The sequence below is a fragment of the Oncorhynchus keta genome, chromosome 5 (assembly GCF_023373465.1).
Source record: "Oncorhynchus keta strain PuntledgeMale-10-30-2019 chromosome 5, Oket_V2, whole genome shotgun sequence".
In the NCBI taxonomy this organism is placed as follows: domain Eukaryota; kingdom Metazoa; phylum Chordata; class Actinopteri; order Salmoniformes; family Salmonidae; genus Oncorhynchus; species Oncorhynchus keta.
In genome coordinates, this window is record NC_068425.1 from 4,882,682 (window position 1) to 4,908,913 (window position 26,232).

Genomic DNA, 26,232 nt, shown 5'->3' on the forward strand with positions numbered 1-26,232 from the left:
TATATATATGCAAACCAATATGAACCGGATCGTTCATTATTCAACTATTAATAATATTCAATGACCTGGTAAATATTGGATTTTGTTTCGACAAAGAAAACTGTATTGAAGAGTTGCAGTTGCATCTGCGCCAATGGACCCGTTGGATTTTCTGACCGATGAGGAGTTACTGCGGTTTTTCCGCTGTAGTAGGACGGAGATGTCGTGCATGGATCAACCACACACATTTCTTAACCAGCTCCGAGACCACCACCTCATTCCGGAAGAAATGTACAAGGTGAGAGCAGTAGACTGGACTGCTAAATTTCTATACAAACACCCGCCCACTCAAGGTTTAAGCAAGTTACATCCTATCAACCACGGACCCACGCCGACGTCTTCTAGATGTTTTTTTGTGTGTCCTTTTTGTCCCCTTTTTGGGGGGGAGGGGGGTTCTGGATTGGACCAAATCGGAACCAATCACAGACGTCAATGTTTGGTTCAGATTTGGTCAGGTCTGTACTGGCCTTGATTTCAACGTCCACAGACATCTAGTCGAGGAAGGCCTTTATTTGGCCTAAACATAGACATCTACAATTGGTTCAGATTTGGTCCTGTCAGGATTTGGCCCAAACATTGACAGATGTCTATGATTGGTTCAGATATCTCAACCTATCATAGACATCTATGTTTCACAGGTTTGGACAGCACAGTACAGTAATGTAGAGCACAGCAGAGTACAGTACAGTAAATAAAAGTAAAGTATAGTTCAAAACAGCAGAGCACAGTAGAGTATAGTACTGTATCGTACCCTACTTTACTCTAATGTACTCTACTGAACTAAACTGTACTCTACTGAATTAAACTGTACTGTACTCTAATGTATTAAACTTTACTGTATTGTTCTCAACTGTACTCTACTGAAGTAAACTATACTGTACTGTATCGTACTGTGCTCTACTATACTCTACTGAATAAAACCCTGATTAAACTGTGTAACAAAACAAATTGTAGTCTACAGAATTGATTTGGTAAAATTATTTATCCTATTTTGTATGATCTTGAGTGTACTGTGTACACTAACACCAGTTACTGACCTATTGCTAGCTGGTAGTAACAGGTCTCAGAATGTTGTACGAGTGGAAATTGGAGTTGATGATCATTGATCCATAAGGCCTGATGTGTGTCCATAAATTCCTGTCTGTCACATAAACTTATTGAGGTGGTGGTTGCTTCTAGAGAATCAAGTCTATCACTCCACTCCAGCCTTAATTTGACAACCCCCACAAATTGGACCATAATTTTGTATTTGACCCCCCCTGCAGAAGCTGATTGGGATGAGGAGTAAGGAGGTGAGGGAGAAGGGTGTGTACCAGTTGTTGGACTGGGTGGAGGCAGAGAGGCCCAACAGCATCAAGGTGTTCTGGAACTGTGTGTTCAGGGATCACCTCCTGCTGCAGTACCCCACGTTACGCCTGCTCCGAAACCGCCTGCTGGACGGTCAGTTCTGGAGTCTTCACTCTTATTATTGCATTCGTTTGCATAAGTTAATATCAGTATATAATTCTAATTCCTAGTTTAATATAAATGTAGCCACAATGGTGGATACTTAGACGTTGAGGTTCAATGCCCTGTCAAATGTATATTCTAATTGTTTAAATTAGTTGTAAATTATTTAGGTTGCATGGTTTACTAAATGTTGCCTCCAATCCCATGTAGGGTCGTTCACATTCTATGAGAAACTGCCAAAGAAGGTAGAGAAGGAAGAGGAGGATAAAAAGAAGGCTTCAGCTGAAGGAGAAGAGGAGGATGAGGAAGAGGAGGAGGAAGAGGAGAAAGAGGAGGAGGAGGATAAGAAGAAGGCTTCAGAGGAAGTAGAAGAGGAGAAGACAAGAAGGAAAAATAGTAAACAGAAAGAGAGAAGTGAGAGTGCTGAGGAAGAGCAGCCCAGCACATCCACCCAGTCCAACCCCAGTCAGAAGAGGAAAGTTCAGAGTCCGACCAACTGTGAGTCCCAGGATTCATGCTGCCTTCTGGGAAAGAAGAGGACTTGAGTCAGAAAGTCTAAAGTCCCTCTGTAACCTTTTTGGGGGGTGAAATATGTTTATTTTTAATTTCAAGTCACATCTTAATGTTTGTCCGGAATGTGTCCCCATGCAGGTTTTCCTTCCAGGAAGGGGGAGAAAGATGACATCTGGACCTGGCCCATCTACAAGACCCAGCTCCCAGTCACCTGTGGGGACAAAGAAGGCATTCTCGTCAGGAACAAGCTGGCCAAAGGTAGGTCGTAACAATGTACTTAATGTGATGTGTTTCTGTGTAACGGTGGATGTGGGTCGGTCCCAATAACCGTGCCTGAGACCTTAAAGGGGCAATCTGCAGTTGCTACATCCATTTCTGGACATTTATGATATGTATCAATTGATTGTTGATGAATAGAACTTACAAATGCCTCATGAGCTTAGTTCAACTGTCTTACCCCATTAGAACAAAATATAAGCTTGTTTAACTCCAATGTTTGTTAACAAAGTAAATGTAAACAAACCCTCAAAACATGGTTAAAACTAGAATGTTAATAGTATGGATGTTCAGTCTTTGCACCCATAGCGTATTTGATGAATTTGAGAGTGGTTAAATTTATCCAACCCAGAGACCAGAGCCCATATCCACAAAGCATCTCAGAAAAGGTCCTAGGAATCCTGTTAAAACAAAACACAATAAAACAACAAAAGACAACTCACAGTAGGTTTTAGGATATCATAAAATATTGCCCAGACCAATTCTGAGCCAGGATTCAAATCAAGTTTATCTCAGCGTGGAATCGCAACATTTTGAGCAAAGGAAATATAGTGATGATGCTCATTGACAATGTGGCAAATGATGGGGAATAACCAATCGTGATGAGACATTGCCGGTTGTGAACTCTATAGGTAACGCGCTTCAGACAACCACGCCGAATCTGACACTAGCCAAATGTTGCAAAAGTAAAAAGTTTAATATAATTTTCGCCTGGCACGATCACTCTTCCTACTCTAATATGTTGGCATATATAACCTGTTTTTTATTCTTCTGATGGTTTCTAAAAGTTAATTATTTTCACAAGATTACCTTTATATCAACACACTCGTCACTCCCATTTAACAACTCTGAATTGCTTTGCCACAGGAGACAACATTATTATTAAGTCACTTGCCGATAATGTTGCATACAACGTTTGAACGATCTATCATATCCATCGAACACAAGTCAACATAAGCCCTCGATGCCTTCACTTGCCAAATTTAGACATTTTGTTTTGTAACAAAGTGATGTTGCTCTCCAAATGGATAACTTGAAATCGCAGAAAAACGGGTTTATTTATTAGCCTAGTGTTTATAAGTATATATATACTTGTAGATTAGTTCTCGTGAAATCGTTGTCAAAAGCTCAAGACATACTGTTACATGCACCGTAGGTCTATATTATTTATGGATTGATCATATAGAAATATTAAAACATTATTTTAACAACTCCAAAGTAATTGCATGTGGGGCAGGAACCACAGACTTGCTGCATTTTTCTATTATCAAGACACCTGCTGATAACCCTTAACTGGTTAGGACTGTTTATGAGGTGTACAAAGTATCTGTCGGCATGGTGTGACTTTTATGACTAAATGCATAGCTTTTATGTTTACCCATCAGCACTTACGATAAATGTTCTACTCTGAGACCCTTTGTGGATACGGGCCCAGATCTAATGCATAGTCTTTAGTGGGTTAACACAGTATTGTGATGCAGGAGACCCAGGTTTCAATTACAGTCAGGCACATGGGTACTACAGTCTATTTCACTTTGCATTGTATTTCATTTGTGGTGGTGTGTATGATGTCTGACTTCCTCATTGGTTTGTTTCAGGGGAGAGGTGCATTGTGGTCCAGGGTCGCTGGTTCACCCCAAGTGGCTTTGAGGAGTTTGGGGGGAAGAAGAGCAGTAAGAACTGGAAGTACAGTATGCGCTGTAGAGGCACCACTCTGGGAAAACTGATCCAGGTACAGCATATATTTTAATTTGATTTATTTGACCATTTAAAAACACAATTCAACCAGACGTGGATACAATTGATTTAAAATCATCAAATAAAACACAGAAAAGTTGAACAGCTTGGTCACTTTTCATACTCTAATCAGGCCTATGTTATTTGGACAATGTTGCCATACACTACTACACTCTGGGATATATATATAGGTCTGTATCATATACAATATCATATAGAGGAGACTGGGGTTGGTTGTCACACTTTTTACTCTCGTGTGTATTTCTCAGCACCAGCATATTTTACAAGACTTTTCAATATTAGGAGAAACACCAAGGTCGGGTTGAAATGGGGACCCTTTTTAGCCTCATCTTATTCCAACACGGAGTCACTGTAAGACCTTTAAACAGGTTCATGTTCACAAGGTCGCAGGGCCGGACATTTTACCAAGAGGCATACTCAGAAAATGCACTAACCAGCTGGAAAGTGTGTTCACATACGTATTTTTTTGGAGCTCAGTCCGGCTGTCAACTTACTTTTGAAAGGTGAAACTTAGACATTGGGCTGTGCATCATCAGTTTTCTTCGTCAGATCAACTAGTCCATGTCAGTTAATGTTGTTTAGCTAGGTTTTTTAGCCCATAGATTTTCTAGGTGGGTGCAGGATGTTCCCTAATGCTGGGAGCCTGAGTTAAAAAGTAGCCATGAAATGCTTTGAAAGGCTGGTCATGGCTCACAACATCATCATCCCAGACACCCTGGACCCACGCCAATGTGCATACCGCCCCAACAGATACACAGATGACGCAATCTCTTATGCACTCCACACTACCCTTTCCCACTTGGACAAAAGGAACACCTACTTGAGAATGCTGTTCATTGACGACAGCTCAGAGTTCAACACCATAGTACCCTCGAAGCTCATCAATAAGCAAAGGACCCTAGGACTGAACACCTCTCTCTGCAACTGGATCTTGAACTTCCTGACAGAAACTTTCTGTCCAAAAATGATGCAGAAAAAATAATCCATGCTTTTGTCACTTCTAGGTTAGACTACTGCAATGCTCTACTTTCCGGCTACCCGGATAAAGCACTAAATAAACTTCAGTTAGTGCTAAATACAGCTGCTAGAATCCTGACTAGAACCAAAAAATGTGATCATATTACTCCAGTGCTAGCCTCCCTACACTGGCTTCCTGTCAAGGCAAGGGCTGATTTCAAGGTTTTACTGCTAACCTACAAAGCATTACATGGGCTTGCTCCTACCTATCTCTCTGATTTGGTCCTGCCGTACATACATACACGTACGCTACGGTCACAAGACGCAGGCCTCCTAATTGTCCCTATAATTTCTAAGCAAACAGCTGGAGGCAGGGCTTTCTCCTATAGAGCTCCATTTTTATGGAATGGTCTGCCTACCCATGTAAGAGACGCAAACTCGGTCTCAACCTTTAAGTCTTTACTGAAGACTCATCTCTTCAGTGGGTCATATGATTGAGTGTAGTCTGGTCCAGGAGTGGGAAGGTGAACGGAAAGGCTCTGGAGCAACGAACCGCCCTTGCTGTCTCTGCCTGGCCGGTTTCCCTCTTTCCACTGGGATTCTCTGCCTCTAACCCTATTACAGGGGCTGAGTCACTGGCTTACGTGGGCTCTTTCATACCGTCCCTGGGAGGGGTGCGTCACTTTAGTGGGTTGAGTCACTGATGTGATCCTCCTGTCTGGGTTGGCGGTGTCAGAGAAAGGCCTTACATTTTTTCAAAGACTCCAGCCACCCAAGCCATAGACTGTTCACTCTGCTACCGCACAGGAAACGGTACCAATGCACCAAGTCTGGAACCAACAGGACCCTGAACAGCTTCTACCCCCAAGCCATAATAATTATAAACAAGACTGCTAAATATCTAATCAAATGTCTACCCAGACAAACTGGGCTCTACCCACACATTCACACATACTTACACTGACACCCGACACACGTACACACACACTACATACACCCAATGGGGATGAATATTTTCCAGGGAATCTACCAATGTTCAATACCTGGAATAATTCATAATTATCCTGAGAGTCCCGGGAAATACTGCGCCACCTTGAAGTAAATGTGCTAGGCTAAAGGTTTCCATACAACAACCTGCTAGGATAATGTGCTATTTTATTTTTTGTTAATCTGATGCTGCTCATGTTGCGGGAAAATGTCATTATATTTTTTGGGGGAAATGTGAAGAGTGTTCCGGATCCCGGTTTCTCATGTTAATCCTTAACACACACAGACACTTTCACACATACGCTGCTGCTACTGTCTATTTATCCTGTTGCCTAATCACTTTACCCCTACCTACACTACATAGCTACCTCAATGACCTAATTATCTTTAATTCTACATGGTTGGAAATGGATCCATTAGTTAGTCTACACCTGTTGTTTACGAAACGTAACAAATAAAATGTCTTTCGATTTGATACGCCATCAAACACACTCTTCCCACTTGTTTACAACCAGCCCCAGTTGGATGTCACACAGTATGGGGTTGGTTGTCACAATGTTTGCTAGTAGCTTATTACTTTTGTAACAAGAAGTGAAACAATATCGCAAACACATTCATAGAAATAGCCAAGCATTTTTATTATTTTATTTTTTTACCCCCTTTTTCTCTCCCATTTCAATCTTGTCTCATCGCTCCAACTTCCCATCGCTCCAACCGGCTTGGAAGGCGAAGGTCGAGCCGTGCGTCCTCTGAAACATGACCCGCCTAATCGCACTTCTTTACACCCGCCCGCTTAACCCAGAAGCAAACCGCACCAATGTGTCAGAGGAAACACTGTACACCAGCCTGCAGGCGCCCGGCCCGCCACAAGGAGTTGATAGAGCGCGATGAGCCAAGTAAATCCCCCCAGCCAAACCCTTCTCCAACCTGGATGACGTTGGGCCAATTGTGCGCCGCCCTATGGGACACCCAATCACGGCTGTGATACAGCCCAGGATCAAACCCGGGTCTGTAGTGACGCCTATAGCACTGCAGGGCAGTGTCTTAGTCCACTGCGCCACTCGGGAGGCTTTCTTGGTTGAAAAGACATGCTCTGCAACTTTGGCGACTAGTAAGCTTTTTTTTCAATCTCCCACTTTGGGCTGGATGTGTCAATGTGTAGTTCGCACATGCATAACCTATGAGCAGAATGACTCTATTACCTCAATTAATCATGAAATCCATAGTATAAAAGGGATTGTTTCCTGGGATCTGTGTGGTGTAATTTTCCCTACATTTACCCCAATGTGGACAAGCCCCCTAGCAATTAGAGTTCTATCCAATGAGCTTCAGTCCCTTACCATTTGAGTGACAGCTATCAAGATGCACATAGCAGAGCGAGATAAATAGGTTTAAAATATTTCTCTCCCTTGACCCCTTTTCAACAAACGTACGTGTTGACTGATATTCCCATAATTCAAACATTTACTAAATCATTTAAAAAAAATATGAAAAACATAAAACACCTCAATATTTTGTCATGCTGACATGAATCAACCAGGTGGATGAGTTCTTTCAAAGAATTCACACATTTTAATGTAAAAAATATTACACAGCTCCATTTAGATTGGGAGTAATTAGCACTGTGACAACCAAACCGTAAGACAACCAACCCCGGTCTCCGGGGAAGCATATCAGTTTATCATACATATAGCAGAAAATTGGGACAGACAGAGCAACAAACTATAGCTACACATTATACCCTTTTTATTTTTCTGTAAAGAAACTAACTGTACAGGTATTTCACTGACATTTATTTTAAGTGTTGAGTGACTGAATGGCATGTCTGTTCCCCCTTCTCTCCCCCTTCATTTCACCATCCCACCCACCTCAGGAAGGCCATTTAACTTCACCAGACTTTAAAAGAAGAAAAAGTGCACAGGTAGGAGACCAATCTTTCAATATACCACATCCTCTGGATTAACAGCCACACTACATTTGACTATAGGTTAAGTGCTGCCTCGTCACAGCGTCTCAGTACATGTTGTCTAAACTTGACAATAGCCGTTGATATTTTGACATTTATACGGGCATGAATTTATATTGATTGTGCGTGATCATACTTTGGTCAATGATAATTTATTTGTCCATGTTCTTACCATATTATATAAAGAGTCTATTATGTAACTGATATATGTACAACTGGTCTGTCCCTTTTCTCAAATCTAGGCCAAGAGAGCACGCTTTCCCTTCAACCAATCAGCGGGCTCAATCACAGGTATGTACACCAATCACAACTCAATGGAATCTTTCTGAATTCTTTAGACATGACTATCTGGTAAAGGGGATGGTGTTGTCTCTCTAACTTTATGTTTTTGTTGTTATATGGTTTTGTGAATAACACAGGCCTGACCCTTTACACTTATATAGTAAACCATCTTTCCCTAAACCTCTTTGTTTATCTTTACTTCAGAATCTGAGGAGGATGATGAGGAGGAAGAAGAAGCTGAGCAGGAAAGAGAGGAAGGAGAGAGAAGAGATCAGGCAAACACTGCTGGAGAGAGCAGTACAGGAGGCAGCCATTGTGGTGTGAGGAAGTCTGTCTTCAATGTCACCTGTGGAGCCATCAATGGAATGCTACATAAGGATCGGTTTGCATCAGGTACAATTTTTATTCTCAGAAGGTTTAATAAGCAACATTCTATAGCTATTGCCATGTCTTTGAAACGATTGAAGGTACTGGAGACACTTTTACATGTTGCCAACCCTCTTTCTCTGGCTGCACCTCAAAAACGGACCCCACTTAGTGCTTTTATCAAGCAGAAAACCCATTTCAGCAGATCCACAAGTTCTGCCATGAGAGGTGACTATATAGTTCCCTTAAGGAAAAGCACCTTCAGTCAGACGGCTTTCACTGTGAGAGCTTCCCATGTCTGGAACTCACTGCCTTCAGACACACATAACTGTGCAACACTCAACCTGTCTGTAGTTTGTGAGGTGTGTAGATTTGGTTTGTTAATTTTCTGTCTTTTGTTTGGTTGCTTTTTTGTGTTATTGCTCTTTCTGTCTGCGTACTAAGTGTTAGTTGTCATATGTTGCTCTCTGCTCTGTATGTGCTCATTGTCTGTCTGTACAGGGACTATGGTCAAAAATGTGCTGACTGACTAAAACCGGCACTTGTACTGAAAATGTCCCCACAAAAATAAACGTAATATTATCGATAATACACCACAAGTTATTTTACCATAGCCCTATGTCACTCTGGTCAGCTGTAGTGACCCATATTGGATTCATCTGAGTTTGCTCTGCCCCTATCTTCTCTGTTGCCCCAGGGTCGTGTGGAAAGAGCATCCGTACGGAGCTGCGCTGGATGACCCCGGTGGAGTTTGTGAAGGGGGAGTCAGCTCTGGAAGATCCCTCCTGGAAGAACGACATCCAGTGGGACGGGAAACCACTCAGCCTCCTCATCAAGGTACAGAGGGAAGGAGAACAGAGAGAAAGAGAGGAAGAAAGATGAGGGGGAAATGATGTGTGTTTGGCACTTACCAACCTACTGTACAAGGAATGGCTTAAGATAGTCTGCAAGGTCTTTAAGGACCTGTGATGAAAACATTTATCTTCTTCAAAAAGGTCTTTGTTTTTTTCTCATTTCCAGAGTAAGATCTTGGTCATTCACTCTCTCCTGTGTAAGTGCAAGCTGTGCAGCCCTACAGCCAAAGACAGGGTAAGTTTCCCCCTCGACCCTCACGAACACAGCGGCACCCACTTACCAATCAGCCAATCACAAGTTTAAACTTTGTGATGGCCACTCCAAGTCCTTGACTTTGTTGTCCTGAAGCCATTTTGCCACAAATTTGGAAGTATGCTTGGGGTCATTGTCCATTTGGAAGACCCATTTGCGATAAAGCTTTAACTTCCTGACTGATGTCTTGACATGTTGCTTCAATATATCCACATAATTTTCCTACCTCATGATGCCATCTATTTTGTGAAGTGCACCAGTCCCTCCTGCAGCAAAGCACCCCCCACAATATGATGCTGCCACCCCCGTGCTTCACGGTTGGAATGGTGTTATTCGGCTTGCAAGCCTCCCCCTTTTTCCTTCAAACATAACAATGGTCATTATGGCCAAACGGTTCTATTTTTGTTTCATCAGACCAGAGAACATTTCTCCAAAAATTACAATCTTTATCCCCATGTGCAGTTGCAAACCGTAGTCTGGCTTTTTTATGGCGGTTTTGGAGCAGTGGCTTCTTCCTTGCTGAGAGGCCTTTTAGGTTATGTCGATACAGAACTTGTTTACTCTGGATATAGATACTTTTGTACCTGTTTCCTCCAGTATCTTCACAAGGTCCTTTGCTGTTGTTCTGGGATTGATTTGCACTTTTCGCACCAAAGTACATTCATCTTTAGGAGACAGAACGCATCTCCTCCTGAGCGTTATGATGGCTGCGTGGTCCCATGGTGTTTATACTTGCATACTATTGTTTGTACAGATGAACATGGTACCTTCAGGTGTTTGGAAATTGCTCCCAAGGGTGAACCAGATGTGTGGAGGTCTACAATTCTTTTTCTGAGGTCATGGCTGATTTATTTAGATTTTCCCATGATGTCAAGCAAGGAGGCACTGAGTTTGAAGGTTGGCCTTCAAACTCCTTCTGTAGCTCATTTGGTAAAGCATGGCGCTTGTAACGCCAGGGTAGTGGGTTCGATTCCCGGGACCACCCATACGTAGAATGTATGCACACATGATTTTAAGTCGCTTTGGATAAAAGCATCTGCTAAATGGCATATATATATACATCCACAGGTACACCTCCAATCGACTCAAATGATGTCAATTAGCCTATCAGAAGCTTCTAAAGCCATGACATCATTTCTGGAATTTTCCAAGCTGTTTAAATGCACAGTCAACTTAGTGTATGTACATTTCTGACCCACTTGAGTTGTGATACAGTGAATTATAAGTGAAATAATCTGTCTGTAAACAATTGTTGGAAAAATGACTTGTGTCATGCACAAAGTAGATGTCCTAATTGACTTGCCAAAACTTTTGTTTGTTAACAAGAAATTTGTGGAGTTGTTGAAAAACAAGTTTTAATGACTCCAACCTAAGTGTATGTAAACTTCCGACTGTAAGTATTCAGACCCTTTGCTATGAGACTCGAAATTGAGCTCAGGTGCATCCTGGTTCCATTGATCATTCTTGATGTTTCTACAAATTGATTGGAGTCCGCCTGTGGTAAATTCAATTGATTGGACGTGATTTGGAAAGACACACACGTCCAGGTAAGGTCCCACAGTTGACAGTGTACTAGTTTGCCAAAAGGCACCTAAAGGACTCTCAGACCATGAAATACAAGATTCTTTGGTCTGATGAAACAAGATTGAACTCAAGCGTCACGTCAGGAGGAAACCAGGCACTGCTCATCAACTGGCCAATACCATCCCTACGGTGAAGCGTGGTGGCAGCATCATGCTGTGGGGATGTTTTTCAGCATCAGGAACTGGGAGACTAGTCAGGGTCGAGAGAACAGAGCAAAATACAGAGAGATCCTTGATGAAATCCTGCTCCAGAGCACTTAGGACCTTGGAAGGTGAACCTTCGCCTCAGTCTGACAGGACAACAACCCTAAGCATACATCCAAGACAACAAAGTAGTGGTTTCAGGAAAAGTCTCTTAATGTCCTTGAGTACCCCAGCCAGAGCCCGGACTTGAATCAGATCGAACATCTCTGAAGAGAACTGAAAATGTCTGTTCAGTGACGCTCCCCTTCCAACCTGAGAGAACTTGAGAGGATCTGCAGAGAAGAATGAGAGAAACTCCACAAATACAGGTGTGCCAAGCTTGTAGTGTCATAGCCATGAAGGCACGAGGCTGTAATCGGTGCCAAATGTGCTTCAACAACGTACTGAGTAAAGGGTCTGAATACTTATATAAATGTGATATTTCCGTTTTCTATTTTGAAGACATTTGCAAACATTTCTAAGAACCTGATTTTGCTTCATCGTTATGGGGTAATGTGTGTAGATTGATGAGGGATAAAAACAATTGAATACATTTTAGAATAAGGCTATAATGTTACAAAATGTGGAAAAGGTGAAGGGGTCTGAATACTTATATAAATGTGATATTTCCGTTTTCTATTTTGAAGACATTTGCAAACATTTCTAAGAACCTGATTTTGCTTCATCATTATGGGGTAATGTGTGTAGATTGATGGGGGATAAAAACAATTGAATACATTTTAGAATAAGGCTATAATGTTACAAAATGTGGAAAAGGTGAAGGGGTCTGAATACTTTCCGAATGCACTGAATATACATATATGCACTTCGCTAGTTGTCTGGAGCTGAATATTTTTTACATTTAATAATAGGTCACCCTTTTTCTTTTAGGCTTTTATCAAAACAATTCAGCAAACGGAAATACACAATGGACAAAAACTGTTCCAGTTTCTCCTCATCGTTCAGCCACATACAGTAATGCCAGGGTATATTTGGTGGACTTTCTGGAATAAGGGCAAGCGTATCTTGGTAGAAAGGGCAATAAAGGATCAAATAAATATTATTCTCTATCTCTTCGAAGTCACAATAGTTAGGCTTTTTTCTTCCATTTCACCCACCTGTTTAAATACGCAGAGGCAATATCCCTGATCTTACATGTGCACATAGGGATCTCTTGCTTTTAGGTAGGTTGTACATAATATATCTCTCACACACGAATTCACCCTTAATCTAACAGAAGGTTCTCAATTTGGGTTGATGCTTAATCTCCTCCACCCATTTATTTTCATATTGCGTCGTCAGTTGTTTTTTTTAATCGTGTCTAAATCCGCAAAAATGGAAGAGGCAAATGGAAGGGGGAGAAGGTAAGGAACTTGTCTGTCAAAATTGGTTTGAAGAAAATAGTGATAAATAAAAAGTATACCAGTTTCATTTAAGGACCAATGGTTTGTCAACTAATTCCCAAAATGACAACCGGATTCAAAACCTTTTCAATTTAAATTATTATATACAATTCTTACATCCAATCGAATGTTATATAAATTATATGGGGGATATAACCATCCCAGTTCTGCAGATTTTGCTGCGAAGAGGCAGAATCATTAGATCACCTTTTTTTTGTGGTACTGCCCATATCTAGCTTGTTTTTGGTTGCAGATTCAGGAATGGATGAAGAATTACAAGATTTGCCTGGAGCTAACTCTGCAAATAGCACTGCTGGGTGATTTGAAAAGTCGTACTCAAATCGATCAATAGTATAATAATACTCTTAGCAAAACAATGTTATCTTCAATCTGTAGGAACTACAAGGGTTCAGGATTTTGTGAGATATCACCACAAAACTGGAGTGTGTTCAGAGATAGATTGGAGGGGTTGAGGGGAGCTAAAGGGTGGGACAAACAATAAATACAAATTAAGATAACTAATGTAAAATATACCGTGTCTGTAAAATGTATAGAGTATGTATAAACTGGAATTAGAAGCGAATGTATTGTTGTCTATTAGTTTACTCCAATTAGGGGAGGGATGATAGGGGTAGGGGAAAGTAATAAAGGAAAAGACAGTATATGACAAATACACAGTACCAGTCGAAGGTTTGGACACACCTACTCATTTCAGAGTTTTTCTTTATTTGTACTATTTTCTACCTTGTAGAAAAATAGTGAAGACATCAAAATTATATAAAAACACATATGGAATCATGTAGCAACCAAAACCGTGTTAACAAATAAAAATATATTTTACATTTGAGACTTTTCAAAGTAGCCACCCTTCACCTTGATGTCAGCTTTGCACACTCTTGGCATTCTCTCAACCAGCTTTGAGGTAGTCACTTGGAATGCATTTCAAATAACAGGTGTGCCTTGTTAAAAGTTATTTCGTGGAATTTCTTTCCTTCTTAATGCGTTTGAGCCAATCAGTTGTGTTGTGACAAGGTAGGGGAGGTATACAGAATATGGCCCTGTTTGGTAAAAGACCAAGTCCCTATTATGGTAATAACAGCGCAAATAAGCAAAGAGAAACGACAGTCTATAATTTATTTAAGACATGAAGGTCTGTCAATCCGGAAAACGTGAAGAACTTGGAAAGTTTCTTCAAGTGCAGTTGCAAAAACCATTAAGCGTTATGATGAAACTGGCTGTCATGAGAACCGGCACAGAAAAGGTCAACCCAGGGTTACCTCTGCTAAAGAGGATACGTTCATTAGAGTTACCAGCTTCAGAAATGGCAGCCCAAATAAATGCTTCAGAGTTCAAGTAACAGACACATCTCAACATGAAATGTTCAGAGGAGACAGCGTGAAACAGGCCTTCATGGTCAAATTGCTACAAAGAAACCGCTACTAAAGTACTCCAATAAGAAGAAAAGACTTGCTGGGACCAAGAAACACGAGCAATGGACATTAGACCGTTGGAAATCTGTCCTTTGGTCTGAGTCCAAATTTGCAATTTTTGGTTCCAACTCCTGTGTCTTTGTGAGATGCAGAGTAGGTGAACGGATGATCTCTGCATTTGTGGTTCCAACCATGAAGCATAGAGGAGGAGGTTTGATAAGGTGGGGGTGCTTTGCTGGTGAGACTCAGTGATTTATTTAGAATTCATGGCACACTTAATCAGCATGGCTACCACAGCATACTTCAGCGATACACCATCCCATCTGGTTTTGCGCTTCAAGTGGGACTATTTATCATTTATTTTTTTCAACAGGACAATGACCCAAAGTGGAACACACCTTCAAGCTGTGTAAGGACTATTTGAACAAATAGAGGGATGGAGTTTGTGCGGCATCAGATGACCTGGCCTCCACAATCAGAGCCCCCGACCTCAACCCATTTGAGATAGTTTGGGATGAGTTGGACCGCAGAGTGAAGGAAAAGCAGCCAATAAGTGCTCAGCATGTGTGGGAACTCCTTCAAGACTGTTCGAATAGCATTCCTCACAAAGCTGGTTGAGAGAATGCCAACAATGTGCAAAGATGTCATCAAGGTGAAGGGTGGCTACTTTGAAGAATCTAAAATATATTTTGATTTAACACTTTTTTGGTTACTATATGTGTCACACCCTGATCTGCTTCACCTGTCTTGTGCTTGTCTTCACCCCCACCAGGTGTCTCCCATTTGTTCCCGTTATTCCCTGTGTATTTATACCGGTGTCTTCTGTCTGTCTGTTGCCAGTTCATCTTGTCTTGTCAAGTCAACCAGCGTGTTTTTCTGTGCTCATGTTTTCTTCGTGTGTTTTTCTACTTCTCCGGGTTCTGACCCTTTCTCTGCCCGGACACTGAACCTGCCTGCCTGACCATTCAGTCTGCCCTGACCTCGAGCCTGCCTGCCGCCCCATACCTTTTGGACTCTCACCTGGTTTATGAACTTTTGCCTGTCCTCGACCTGTCTCTTGCTTGCCCCTTGTTTTTCAATAAATATCAGAGACCCGAACCATCTGCCTCCGGTGTCTGTATCTGGGTCTCGCCCTGTGTCGTTATGACATGATTCCATATGAGTTATTTCATAGTTTTGATGTCTTCACTATTATTTTACATTGTAGAAAATACTCAATACCCTTGAATGAATAGGTGTGTCCAAACTTTTGACTGGTACTGTATATTTACCCAAAAGTATATGGGGGATTGAAAATGATGCAGACAATTAGATTGTGGCTTCTATCAATGTATCTGCAATATTAAAGCTGATCTACCTCCTAAAAATGTATATATTAAAAGAGCATCTATGTCTTGCTTAAATTGTTTTCAAACAAATGGTCAATGTCAGACTGCTGGCAAAGTCCAGACATTTCAGTTGCCCGTGCTCCCCATATGAAGAGATCCCATTGAAAAACTTTGATGGGTATTCTGGCAATTGGCATATCCCACAGTCTATTCCAAAGTCTCACCATGCAGGCCTTCCATCTCACCATGTCCCCAGTTATTGCGCAAACTTGTGGGGGAAAAAATCACGTAAGCAAAAAATCATGTACTGCTTTGAGATACCTCTTAGCATCCCACACTCCTCCTGAATAGATCAGGAGACATACACATGTCTGATACAGTTTGGAATAAGTGGCATAACCAATATCTTTGAGTGGTTTTGTTCTTCCTATGACTCCCCCAAGAGCTCTACTTGCTGAGTCAGCCAGGTCAGATGTGCCGTACAGAAAGTCATACGTTCACCAAAATAAATACACAAATATTTGTCATTGCTAGTAAACTCAAGAATTTCTCCACTAAAACTGAAAAACACTTCTCTTATTACTTGGTATTCTAAAATGCATTTGAAGTTTTTTAAATGTTTTTATTGATCACGAGTCTCCATCTTTTACACCAATTGACCGTACTTAATATAATTTTCCGCAGGTCTTGTTCAGTTTCTGCCTTCAAAATAATATAATCAGCATTTCACCACTATATATCTTACTCTCGTATTTAACTTTTACATTTATTTTGTCAAATCATTAATAAACATAGCAAACAGGATCGGTGATCAGGAGTCTCCTTGTTTTACACCCGAGGGTGTGGGAAATCAATCTGTACGATATTTAACACACAAACAGGCAGTTGGTGCTTGTTTGTTTCAATTCCTTCTTACCTTCCTCTCTTCTCTGTCTTGGCAGCATGATCAGGATAACGATGACGACTGCTTCATCTGTAGAAGCCAGGGCAGCTTGATATGCTGTGATGAGTGTCTCGCTCCTTCCATCAGAGATGTCATCTTCCTAATGTGGATGACACTATGCTGGGGTGAGAACAGTTGATGAGAGAGTGAGATTGATACAAGAGAGGTCTGTTTGTTCTGTGTAGGTAAACTTAGCTGTCAGCTTAGTGTGTGTGTGTGTGTGTGTGTGTGTGTGTGTGTGTGTGTGTGTGTGTGTGTGTGTGTGTGTGTGTGTGTGTGTGTGTGTGTGTGTGTGTGTGTGTGTGTGTGTGTGTGTGTGTGTGTGTGTGTGTGTGTGTGTGTGTGTGTGTGTGTGTGTAATCATAGGGATAATCTTCCGTGGGTGTGTACATATTGTGTACTGAGGGCCAGTCAGCCGTGGCGTTACCCCAGTCAAAAGACATACCAGGAAGCCTTGACCTGCCGAATCTCTGACCACCTACTGGTAAGGAGCCTGAACAAATGACTGCTACCATTGTTTCATTGATTGACAGGAAATTGGACCAATCTATCTATATATCTATCTATCTGTCAGTCTGTCCATTATAACCATCAACATATACTTGACATTAAATAATGATTCACTTAAATGTAAACAATCTTTGACTAGTCACATAAATGTGTGTTTACTCTGACAGGAATGCCAGTACCTCCTGCTGTGTCTATACCAAGCTGACAAGGACCACATCATTGTGGCAGATCCCTGTATCAATGTAAGTTTGCTTGGTTCTCTCTCGTGAGTGTGTGTGTGTGTGTGTGTGTGTGTGTGTGTGTGTGTGTGTGTGTGTGTGTGTGTGTGTGTGTGTGTGTGTGTGTGTGTGTGTGTGTGTGTGTGTGTGTGTGTGTGTGTGTGTGTGTGTGTGTGTGTGTGTGTAAGTATTTGTATGAACATAAGATTCAACAACTGAGACATCAACTAAACAAGTTCCACAGACATTGGACTAACAAAAATTGAATGTGTCCCTGAACAAAGGGGGGGACTGTCAAAATTAACAGTCAGTATCTGGCGTGGCCACCAGCTGTATTAAGTACTGCAGTGCATCTCATCATGGGCTGCACCAGATTTGCCAGTTCTTGCTATGGGATGTCACCCCACTCCACCAAGGCACCTGCAAGTTCCTGGACATTTCTGGGGGGAATGGCCCTAGCCCTCACGATCCAACAGGTCCCAGATGTGCTCAATGGGATTGAAATCCGGGCTCGTCGCTGGCCATGGCAGAACACTGACATTCCTGTCTTGCAGGAAATCACGCACAGAACGATCAGTATGTCTGGTGGCATTGTCATGCTGGAGGATCATGTCAGGATGAGCCTGCAGGAAGGGTATCACATGAGGGAGGAGGATTTCTTCCCTGTAACGCCCAGCGTTAGATTGCCTGCAATGACAACAAGCTCAGTCCGATGATGCTGTGACACACTGCCCCAGACAATGACGGACCCTCCACCTCCAAATCGATCCCTCTCCAGAGTACAGGCCTCGGTGTAACGCTTATTCCTTAGACGATAAACGCGAATCCGACCATCACCCCTGGTGAGACAAAAACGCGACTGGTCTGTGAATAGCACTTTTTGCCAGTCCTGTCTGGTCCAGCGACGGTGGGTTTGTGCCCATAGGCGATGTTGTTGCCAGTGATGTCTGGTGAGGACCTGCCTTACAACAGGTCTACAAGCCCTCAGTCCAGCTTCTGTCAGCCTATTGAGGACAGTCTGAGCACTGATGGAGGGATTGTGCGTTCCTGGTGTAACTCGGCAGTTGTTGTTGAGTTGGTTCCGTTTTCCTGTGCTCCGTTTTATTTACTTAATAACAAATAAGGAACACTCAAACCGTGCACTTATAAATCCTAACAATTTTAATCCAAATAAAGCTGTAGACAGAAGTCAAAGATCAAATATCACACATATAACTGATGTCTCATGAGTTCTGCACCATAGGAAAAGTCCAAGTTGCTTTTATCATGCTTGTAGTTAACCCCCTGTGATGTCACTGCATACGTCATTACCTGCTACTCCTCAGACCAAGCTCATGCATACACAGCTATACAAACTTGCAAGAGATACAATAGTTCCAGTGTTTTCTAAGGCCTCAACAGTAAATGTCCACTCCCACAAGTTGATTTATAGAGGTATGTCTGACTAGCCTCTTATCTCTTCTACTCCCCTGCAGGGCTCTTTGTTTATCTTTGAAATGCTTTCTCACAGACCATTTCTTAATAAGAGGCAGAGACTTAGAAAAGACTGTGGAACAATTCTAAAACCTTACAATGAATATATATATTGTTAATCTGTAGTCTAGGACCATATAAACGTAGAGGAGGGGTCCCATACCATAGCCCCTCCCCTTCTATTAATACAAAATATGCATAATCAATTATTATAATACATCAAACATTTGGTGCAGCCCCTATCATGACCTCCATTTGACCCATCAGTTGTCCTCCTGTACCTGTCCCGCAGGTGTGATGTTTGGATGTACCGGTCCTGTGCAGGTGTTGTTACACGTGGTCTGCCACTGCGAGGACGATCAGCTGTCCGTCCTGTCTCCCTGTAGCTTTGTATTAGGCGTCTCACAGTACGGACATTGCAATTTATTGCCCTGGCCACATCTGCAGTCCTCATCCCTCCTTGCAGCATGCCTAAGGCACGTTCATGCAGATGAGCAGGGACCCTGGCCACTTTTCTTTTGGTGTAATTCAGAGTCAGTAGAAAGGCCTCTTTAGTGTCCTTAGTTTTCATAACTGTGACCTTAATTGCCCACCATCTGTAAGCTGTTAGTGTCTTAACGACTGTTCCACAGGTGCATGTTCATTCATTGTTGATGGTTAATTGAACAAGCATGGGAAACGATGTTTAAACCCTTTACAATGAAGATCTGTGAAGTTATTTGTATTTTTACAGATGATCTTGGAAAGATAGGGTCCTGAAAAAGGGATTTTTTTTTTTTTTGCTGAGTTTATCTCCGTCTGTATGTTTCATTGCCAGGTGAGAAACTACACCAGTGTGATAAAGACCCCTATATGGCTGGACAGGGTTGTGGAGAAGCTGCAGCAGAATCTCTACCAGTCGGTGCAACACTTTGTGTCTGATGTGTTGCTTATCTTCACCAACTGTGCCACATTTAACAGGGTAAGACTGCACTACTGCAGTATCCAATGTGAAGACTTCGGGCAACATTTTTTTTAACAAATCTTGGAATTGTGCTAATGCATGAATAACACTTTAACAATGTGTCTTTGTTTAATCCATAACAAATATGAATTAGGCTAAATGAGTTGTGTTTTATGCATTACTAGTTTATTATGTTTTCTATACAAATGTGTCTGTCTTTTTTCTGAAGGATAATGCAGAGTACTGTGTGATGGGCGAAAGATTGAAGGATCTATTTGAGAGAGAGTTCAAGAGTACATTCAGCATCCAGCTTCAGCATCCAACTGCATCCAACAGCCAGTAGAGCCTTCATCAAGTCTGTACTGTTATCTCACTATGAGACAACAGGGAATATTCACCATGCAATGGTCTTTCTATACAGCCTTCATACAGACTTGCATGTACATTATTATCCATCCAGTCCTTTCATGAATTTCTTTCATTTGTTCTAAATCAAATCAAAATCCAATCAAATCCAATTTTATTTGTCACATACACATGGTTAGCAGATGTTATTGCGAGTGTAGCGAAATGCTTGTGCTTCTAGTTCCGACAATGCTGTAATAACCAACGAGTAATCTAACCTAACAATTCCACAACAACTACCTTATACACACAAGTGTAAAGGGATGAACAATATGTACATAAAGATACATGAATGAGTGATGGTACAGAACGGCATAGGCAAGATGCAGTAGATGGTATAGGGTACAGTATATACATATGAGATGAGTAATGTAGGGTATATAAACATGATATTAAGTGGCATTGTTTAAAGTGGCTAGTGATACATTTTACATCCATTTTCCCATTATTAAAGTGAATGGAGTTGAGTCACTATGTTGTCAGCAGCCACTCAATGTTAGTGGCTGCTAGCAGTCAAAATGGGTGTGTGATGATAATTGAAATAGAATGATGGTGATAACATTGCATTTCACACAGTAAATGTTGCTTTCCTAACTTCTCGTGCAAGAGCCTTTAGAAGTCCTTACCTTCCATTCTTCTTACTTCTGGTTAGGCCCAGGGATTCATGAATGGGACTCGAGTCAGATTCGAGTCACAGATATGATGACATGCAACTCGACCTTGACTTTAACACCAATGACTCGTGACTTGACTTGGACTTGAGAATTATGACTCGACCTGACTTGATTCCCTCCCGAAGCCCAAATATGAAAAATGATGCTGTTAAAAAAAGTGTGCAGCGCATCAACTCTTCATTTAACAAATTACAGTTTGAATCGGACAGCAGCCAATCAACTGAGAAAAAGTTGTGCGTGGCAGTGCAGAGGAACGTCAGTGGGTGAATTCAGATGGAGCCCTTGGAAAGATGATACCCGGAATTATTATTTTCGGATATAAAGACAACTCTGTATCAAGAAAAACGGATTCGAACTTGCAAAACAAGCGGGAAGAAAGTTACAGACGGAAGCGCAACAATTTCAAACTTTGTTTGACATTTAAAGCTGCACAAAGAATAGTAAGTCGTGGCAAAGATAGCCGACAGCTATATATTTTATTACTTTACTGTTGTATCATGTAGGCTAACGTAATGTTAAATCAATGAGCCTCCACACAGTCAGTCAGTGCGGGAACGTGATCATTGGAACCAAGATTGAGCTCCAACTGGCAAGGCAGTTGGTAGCCTAAATCCTGCCTGATGTTACTGCTGTTCCTAAAACCAATGACATACGTTAGCCTACTGTAATCACACAGAGAGAGTGTGTGTGTGTGTTAAGGTTGGGCGATTGTGTACAAGCCTACATTGGTGGGTCATTCCGGTGGGTCAGAAGTTTACATGCACTAAGTTGACTATGCCTTTAAACAGCTTCGAAAATTCCAGAAAATGATGTCATGGCTTTAGAAGCTTCTGATAGGCTAATTGACATCATTTGAGTCAATTGGAGGTGTACCTGTGGATGAATGTCAAGGCCTACCTTCAAACTCAACTTCTCTTTGCTTGACATCATAGGAAAATCAAAAGAAATCAGCCAAAACCTCAGAAAAAAATGATTGACCTCCACAAGTCTGGATCATCCTTGGGATCAATTTCCAAATGCCTGAAGGTACCACGTTCATCTGTACAAACAATAGTACACAAGTATAAACACCATGGGACCACGCAGCCATCATACCTCTCAGGAAGGAGATGCGTTCTGTGTCCTAGAGTTGAACGTACTTTGGTGCGAAAAGTGCAAATCAATCCCAGAACAACAGCAAAGAACCGTGTGAAGATGCTGGAGGAAACAGGTATAAAAGTATCTACATTCACAGTAAAAACGAGTCCTATATCGACATAAACTGAAAGGCCTCTCAGCAAGGAAGAAGCCACTGCTCCAAAACCTCCATAAAAAAAGCCAGACTACGGTTTGCAACTGCACATGGGGACACAGATCGTACATTTTGCAGAAATATCCTCTGGTCTGATGAAATAAAAATAGAACTGTTCGGCCGTAATGACCATCGTTATGTTTGGAGGAAAAATGGGGAGGCTTGCAAGCCGAAGAACACCATCCCAACCGTGAAGCACGGGGGTGGCAGAATCATGTTGTGGGGCTGCTTTGCTGCAGGAGGGACTGGTGCACTTCACAAAATAGATGGAATCATGAGGTAGGAAAATTATGTGGATATAGTGAAACAGCATTTCAAGACCTCAGTCAGGAAGTTAAAGCTTTGTCCAAATGAACAATGACCCCAAGCATACTTCCAAAGTTGTGCCAAAATGGCATAAGGACAACAAAGTCAAGGTATTGGAGTGGCTATCACAAATCCCTGACGTTAATCCTATAGAACATTTGTGGGCAGAATTGAAAAAGCGTGTGCGAGCAAGTAGGCCTACTAACCTTACTCAGTTACACTAGCTCTGTCAGGAGGAATGGGCCAAAATTCACCCAACTTATTGGGGGAAGTTTGTGGAAGGCTACCTGAAACATTTGACCCAAGTTAAACAATTTAAAGACAATTGAGTGTATGTAAACTTCTGACCCACTGGGAATGCAATGAAAGAAATAAAAGCTGAAATAAATCATTATCTCTACTATTATTCTGACATTTCACATTCTTAAAATAAAGTGGCAATCATAACTGATTTAAGACAGGGAATTTTTGCTAGGATTAAGTGTCAAGAATTGTGAAAAACTGAGTTTAAATGTATTTGGCTAAGGTGTATGTAAACTTCCATCTTCAACTGGTATTTCAATTGAAATATAATGTTTATTTGGAAAGTAATAAATATATAGATATTTTTGAAAGCATTCATGATTTGCGTAAATGTAATGTACTATTAATCTTGTTAAAAATATGAAATTGTATTACATTTGGTGAAGAGCACATTATGACTTGTTTAGGACTCGAAGCTCAAAGTTTCGGTCTTGAGATTTGACTTGATACTTGAGGGTCTTGACTTAACTCGGACTTGCCTGTCTTGACTTGGGACTTGAGTGCTAAGACTTGAGACTTACTTGTGACTTGTAAAACAATGACTGGTCTCACCTCTGCAACATACTGTAGGTCTACTTGTTTGACTGTTTAGCCTACCACAGTGGTCACCAACCAATCGATCGACTGGTTGATCTTCAACGAACGATAAAGGCTTGCGCTCTTTTTTAAAAATCGTGTTGAGCTGTTGCCTGTCGGTGCACTTGTTTCTAAAGTCCTGTGCACAGGCCATCGCAGCTTGCTATGCTAAAAATCAGGCATTAACCAGTCGGCTATCTGATTCTGTACATTTTCCTTCTGTAAAGACTCAACTTTCTACTGAAGAGCATATTTGAACTGTTTGTCAAGGAAAAAATATTCTGAGCACTTGAATCAAAGGACAAGTCCATGGATTAAGCACATTATCCATATCATGTCACCTAGGATATGTTACAAATGAAAACTGGTTTGCCATAGCGCTGTGAGCAGGGTTCGAACCTGCGCAGGGAGACCCCATTGGATTTCGAGTCCAACGCCTTAACCTCTCGGCCATCACAGCATCTCCTGTTACCTACAGACCCTTAGCCAGTCCCCTATCTCGTTCTGTCCATTTTACCTCTGACTTGAAACATTTGTCATGGAAGTTTCATTCTGAGCACTTGAATCAAAGGACATGTCCAAGCATTATCCATATCAAGTCCCCAATGACATGTTACAAATAAAGAGTGGATTGTCAAAGCGCTGCTCGCAGGGTTCAAACCTGCACTGGGCAACCCCAATGGATTTTGAGTCCAACGATTTAACCATTCTGCAATCACAGCTTTCTGAGTTACCTCACACAAGGACAAAATTATCCAAATTCAACTGCCTAGTTGACATTTTTTTCAAGCAAAGTTTAAAAAAAAGCAATTTTCTAGCCACTTCAATGGTGGGACGAGCACATAAAGTAAGGACAATTTAAATTCAAAGGAGATAGACCCAATTATTAAAGGTCTACTTTATCATCACCCAGTAAGCAGAGTTGAAAACTGTACAGGGAGAATATATTGGACTTCAATTACAATGCTTAAACCACTTAGCCATCACAGCAGTAGGAATCTAAGGAAATTGATGAGAAGAAAGCAGAAGAACAGGGCTCCGGGCAGCCGAGCGGAAATGTAGGAAAACTCGCCTCCCTGCGGACCTGGCATCCTTTCACTCCCTCCTCTCTACATTTTCCTCCTCTGTCTCTGCTGCTAAAGCCACTTTCTACCACTCTAAATTCCAAGCATCTGCCTCTAACCCTAGGAAGGTTCCCCCCCTCCTCCCTCTCTGCAGATGACTTCGTCAACCATTTTGAAAAGAAGGTCGACGACATCCGATCCTCGTTTGCTAAGTCAAACGACACCGCTGGTTCTGCTCACACTGCCCTACCCTATGCTCTGACCTCTTTCTCCCCCTCTCTCCAGATGAAATCTTGCGTCTTGTGACGGCCGGCCGCCCAACAACCTGCCCGCTTGACCCTATCCCCTCCTCTCTTCTCCAGACCATTTCCGGAGACCTTCTCCCTTACCTCACCTCGCTCATCAACTCATCCCTGACCGCTGGCTACGCCCCTTCCGTCTTCAAGAGAGCGAGAGTTGCACCCCTTCTGAAAAACATACACTCGATCCCTCCGATGTCAACAACTACAGACCAGTATCCCTTCTTTCTTTTCTCTCCAAAACTCTTGAACGTGCCGTCCTTGGCCAGCTCTCCCGCTATCTCTCTCAGAATGACCTTCTTGATCCAAATCAGTCAGGTTTCAAGACTAGTCATTCAACTGAGACTGCTCTTCTCTGTATCACGGAGGCGCTCCGCACTGCTAAAGCTAACTCTCTCCTCTGCTCTCATCCTTCTAGACCTATCGGCTGCCTTCGATACTGTGAACCATCAGATCCTCCTCTCCACCCTCTCCGAGTTGGGCATCTCCAGCGCGGCCCACGCTTGGATTGCGTCCTACCTGACAGGTCGCTCCTACCAGGTGGCGTGGCGAGAATCTGTCTCCCTCACCACGCGCTCTCACCACTGGTGTCCCCAGGGCTCTGTTCTAGGCCCTCTCCTATTCTCGCTATACACCAAGTCACTCTTGGCTCTGTCATAACCTCACATGGTCTCTCCTATCATTGCTAGTGCAGACGACACACAATTAATCTTCTCCTTTCCCCTTCTGATGACCAGGTGGCGAATCGCATCTCTGCATGTCTGGCAGACATATCAGTGTGGATGACGGATCACCACCTCAAGCTGAACTCGGCAAGACGGAGCTGCTCTTCCTCCCGGGGAAGGACTGCCCTGCTCCATGATCTCGCCATCACGGCTGGGACAACTCCATTGTGTCCTCCTCCCAGAGCGCTAAGAACCTTGGCGTGATCCTGGACAACACCCTGTCGTTCTCAACTAACATCAAGGCGGTGGCCCGTTCCTGTAGGTTCATGCTCTACAACATCCGCAGAGTACGACCCTGCCTCACACAGGAAGCGGCGCAGGTCCTAATCCAGGCACTTGTCATCTCCCGTCTGGATTACTGCAACTCGCTGTTGGCTGGGCTCCCTGCCTGTGCCATTAAACCCCTACAACTCATCCAGAACGCCGCAGCCCGTCTGGTGTTCAACCTTCCCAAGTTCTCTCACGTCACCCCGCTCCTCCGCTCTCTCCACTGGCTTCCAGTTGAAGCTCGCATCCGCTACAAGACCATGGTGCTTGCCTACGGAGCTGTGAGGGGAACGGCACCTCAGTACCTCCAGGCTCTGATCAGGCCCTACACCCAAACAAGGGCACTGCGTTCATCCACCTCTGGCCTGCTCGCCTCCCTACCACTGAGGAAGTACAGTTCCCGCTCAGCCCAGTCAAAACTGTTCGCTGCTCTGGCCCCCCAATGGTGGAACAAACTCCCTCACGACGCCAGGACAGCGGAGTCAATCACCACCTTCCGGAGACACCTGAAACCCCACCTCTTTAAGGAATACCTAGGATAGGATAAAGTAATCCTTCTCACCCCCCTTAAAAGATTTAGATGCACTATTGTAAAGTGGCTGTTCTAC

At 42.4% G+C, this 26,232-nt stretch overlaps 3 protein-coding genes and 1 non-coding gene across 7 annotated transcripts in view; 1 reads left to right on the plus strand and 3 right to left on the minus strand.

Annotated features, from left to right (window-relative positions):
• LOC118384134 (nuclear body protein SP140-like protein) overlaps nucleotides 1-211 on the minus strand; it is a 112,339-nt gene extending 112,128 nt beyond the window's left edge. For all 3 annotated transcript variants that reach the window (XR_008136430.1, XM_052518559.1, XM_052518558.1), the window contains exon 1: nucleotides 66-211. The gene's annotated coding sequence lies outside the window, so the exon portion shown is untranslated. The remainder of the gene's footprint in view (nucleotides 1-65) is intronic.
• The window catches only part of LOC118384359 (nuclear body protein SP140-like protein), a 241,315-nt gene that overhangs the window by 113,916 nt on the left and 101,167 nt on the right, over nucleotides 1-26,232 (minus strand). The window lies entirely within an intron of this gene.
• LOC118381976 (cilia- and flagella-associated protein 251-like) lies at nucleotides 134-23,007 on the plus strand. Its single transcript, XM_052518553.1, has 15 exons — nucleotides 134-277; nucleotides 1,305-1,479; nucleotides 1,699-1,986; nucleotides 2,140-2,259; nucleotides 3,876-4,009; nucleotides 7,853-7,900; nucleotides 8,188-8,236; nucleotides 8,432-8,620; nucleotides 9,291-9,430; nucleotides 9,614-9,682; nucleotides 16,569-16,695; nucleotides 16,937-17,054; nucleotides 17,248-17,322; nucleotides 19,589-19,732; nucleotides 19,944-23,007. The coding sequence occupies exons 1-12, from the start codon at nucleotides 134-136 to the stop codon at nucleotides 16,972-16,974; spliced, it is 1,521 nt and encodes a 506-aa protein (XP_052374513.1). The 3' UTR covers nucleotides 16,975-17,054; nucleotides 17,248-17,322; nucleotides 19,589-19,732; nucleotides 19,944-23,007.
• trnas-cga (transfer RNA serine (anticodon CGA)) lies at nucleotides 23,648-23,729 on the minus strand. The gene has a single exon. It is a non-coding gene; the product is annotated as a tRNA-Ser (tRNA).

What these genes read in the sequence shown, in the direction of transcription:
- LOC118381976 (XM_052518553.1), top strand. Translation starts at nt 134, where the DNA reads ATGGACCCGTTGGATTTTCTGACCGATGAGGAGTTACTGCGGTTTTTC. An exon ending in CCGAAACCGCCTGCTGGACG is followed by an intron (nt 1,480 to 1,698) that starts GTCAGTTCTGGA and finishes AATCCCATGTAG; the next exon opens with GGTCGTTCACATTCTATGAG. An exon ending in CACTCAGCCTCCTCATCAAG is followed by an intron (nt 9,431 to 9,613) that starts GTACAGAGGGAA and finishes TCTCATTTCCAG; the next exon opens with AGTAAGATCTTGGTCATTCA.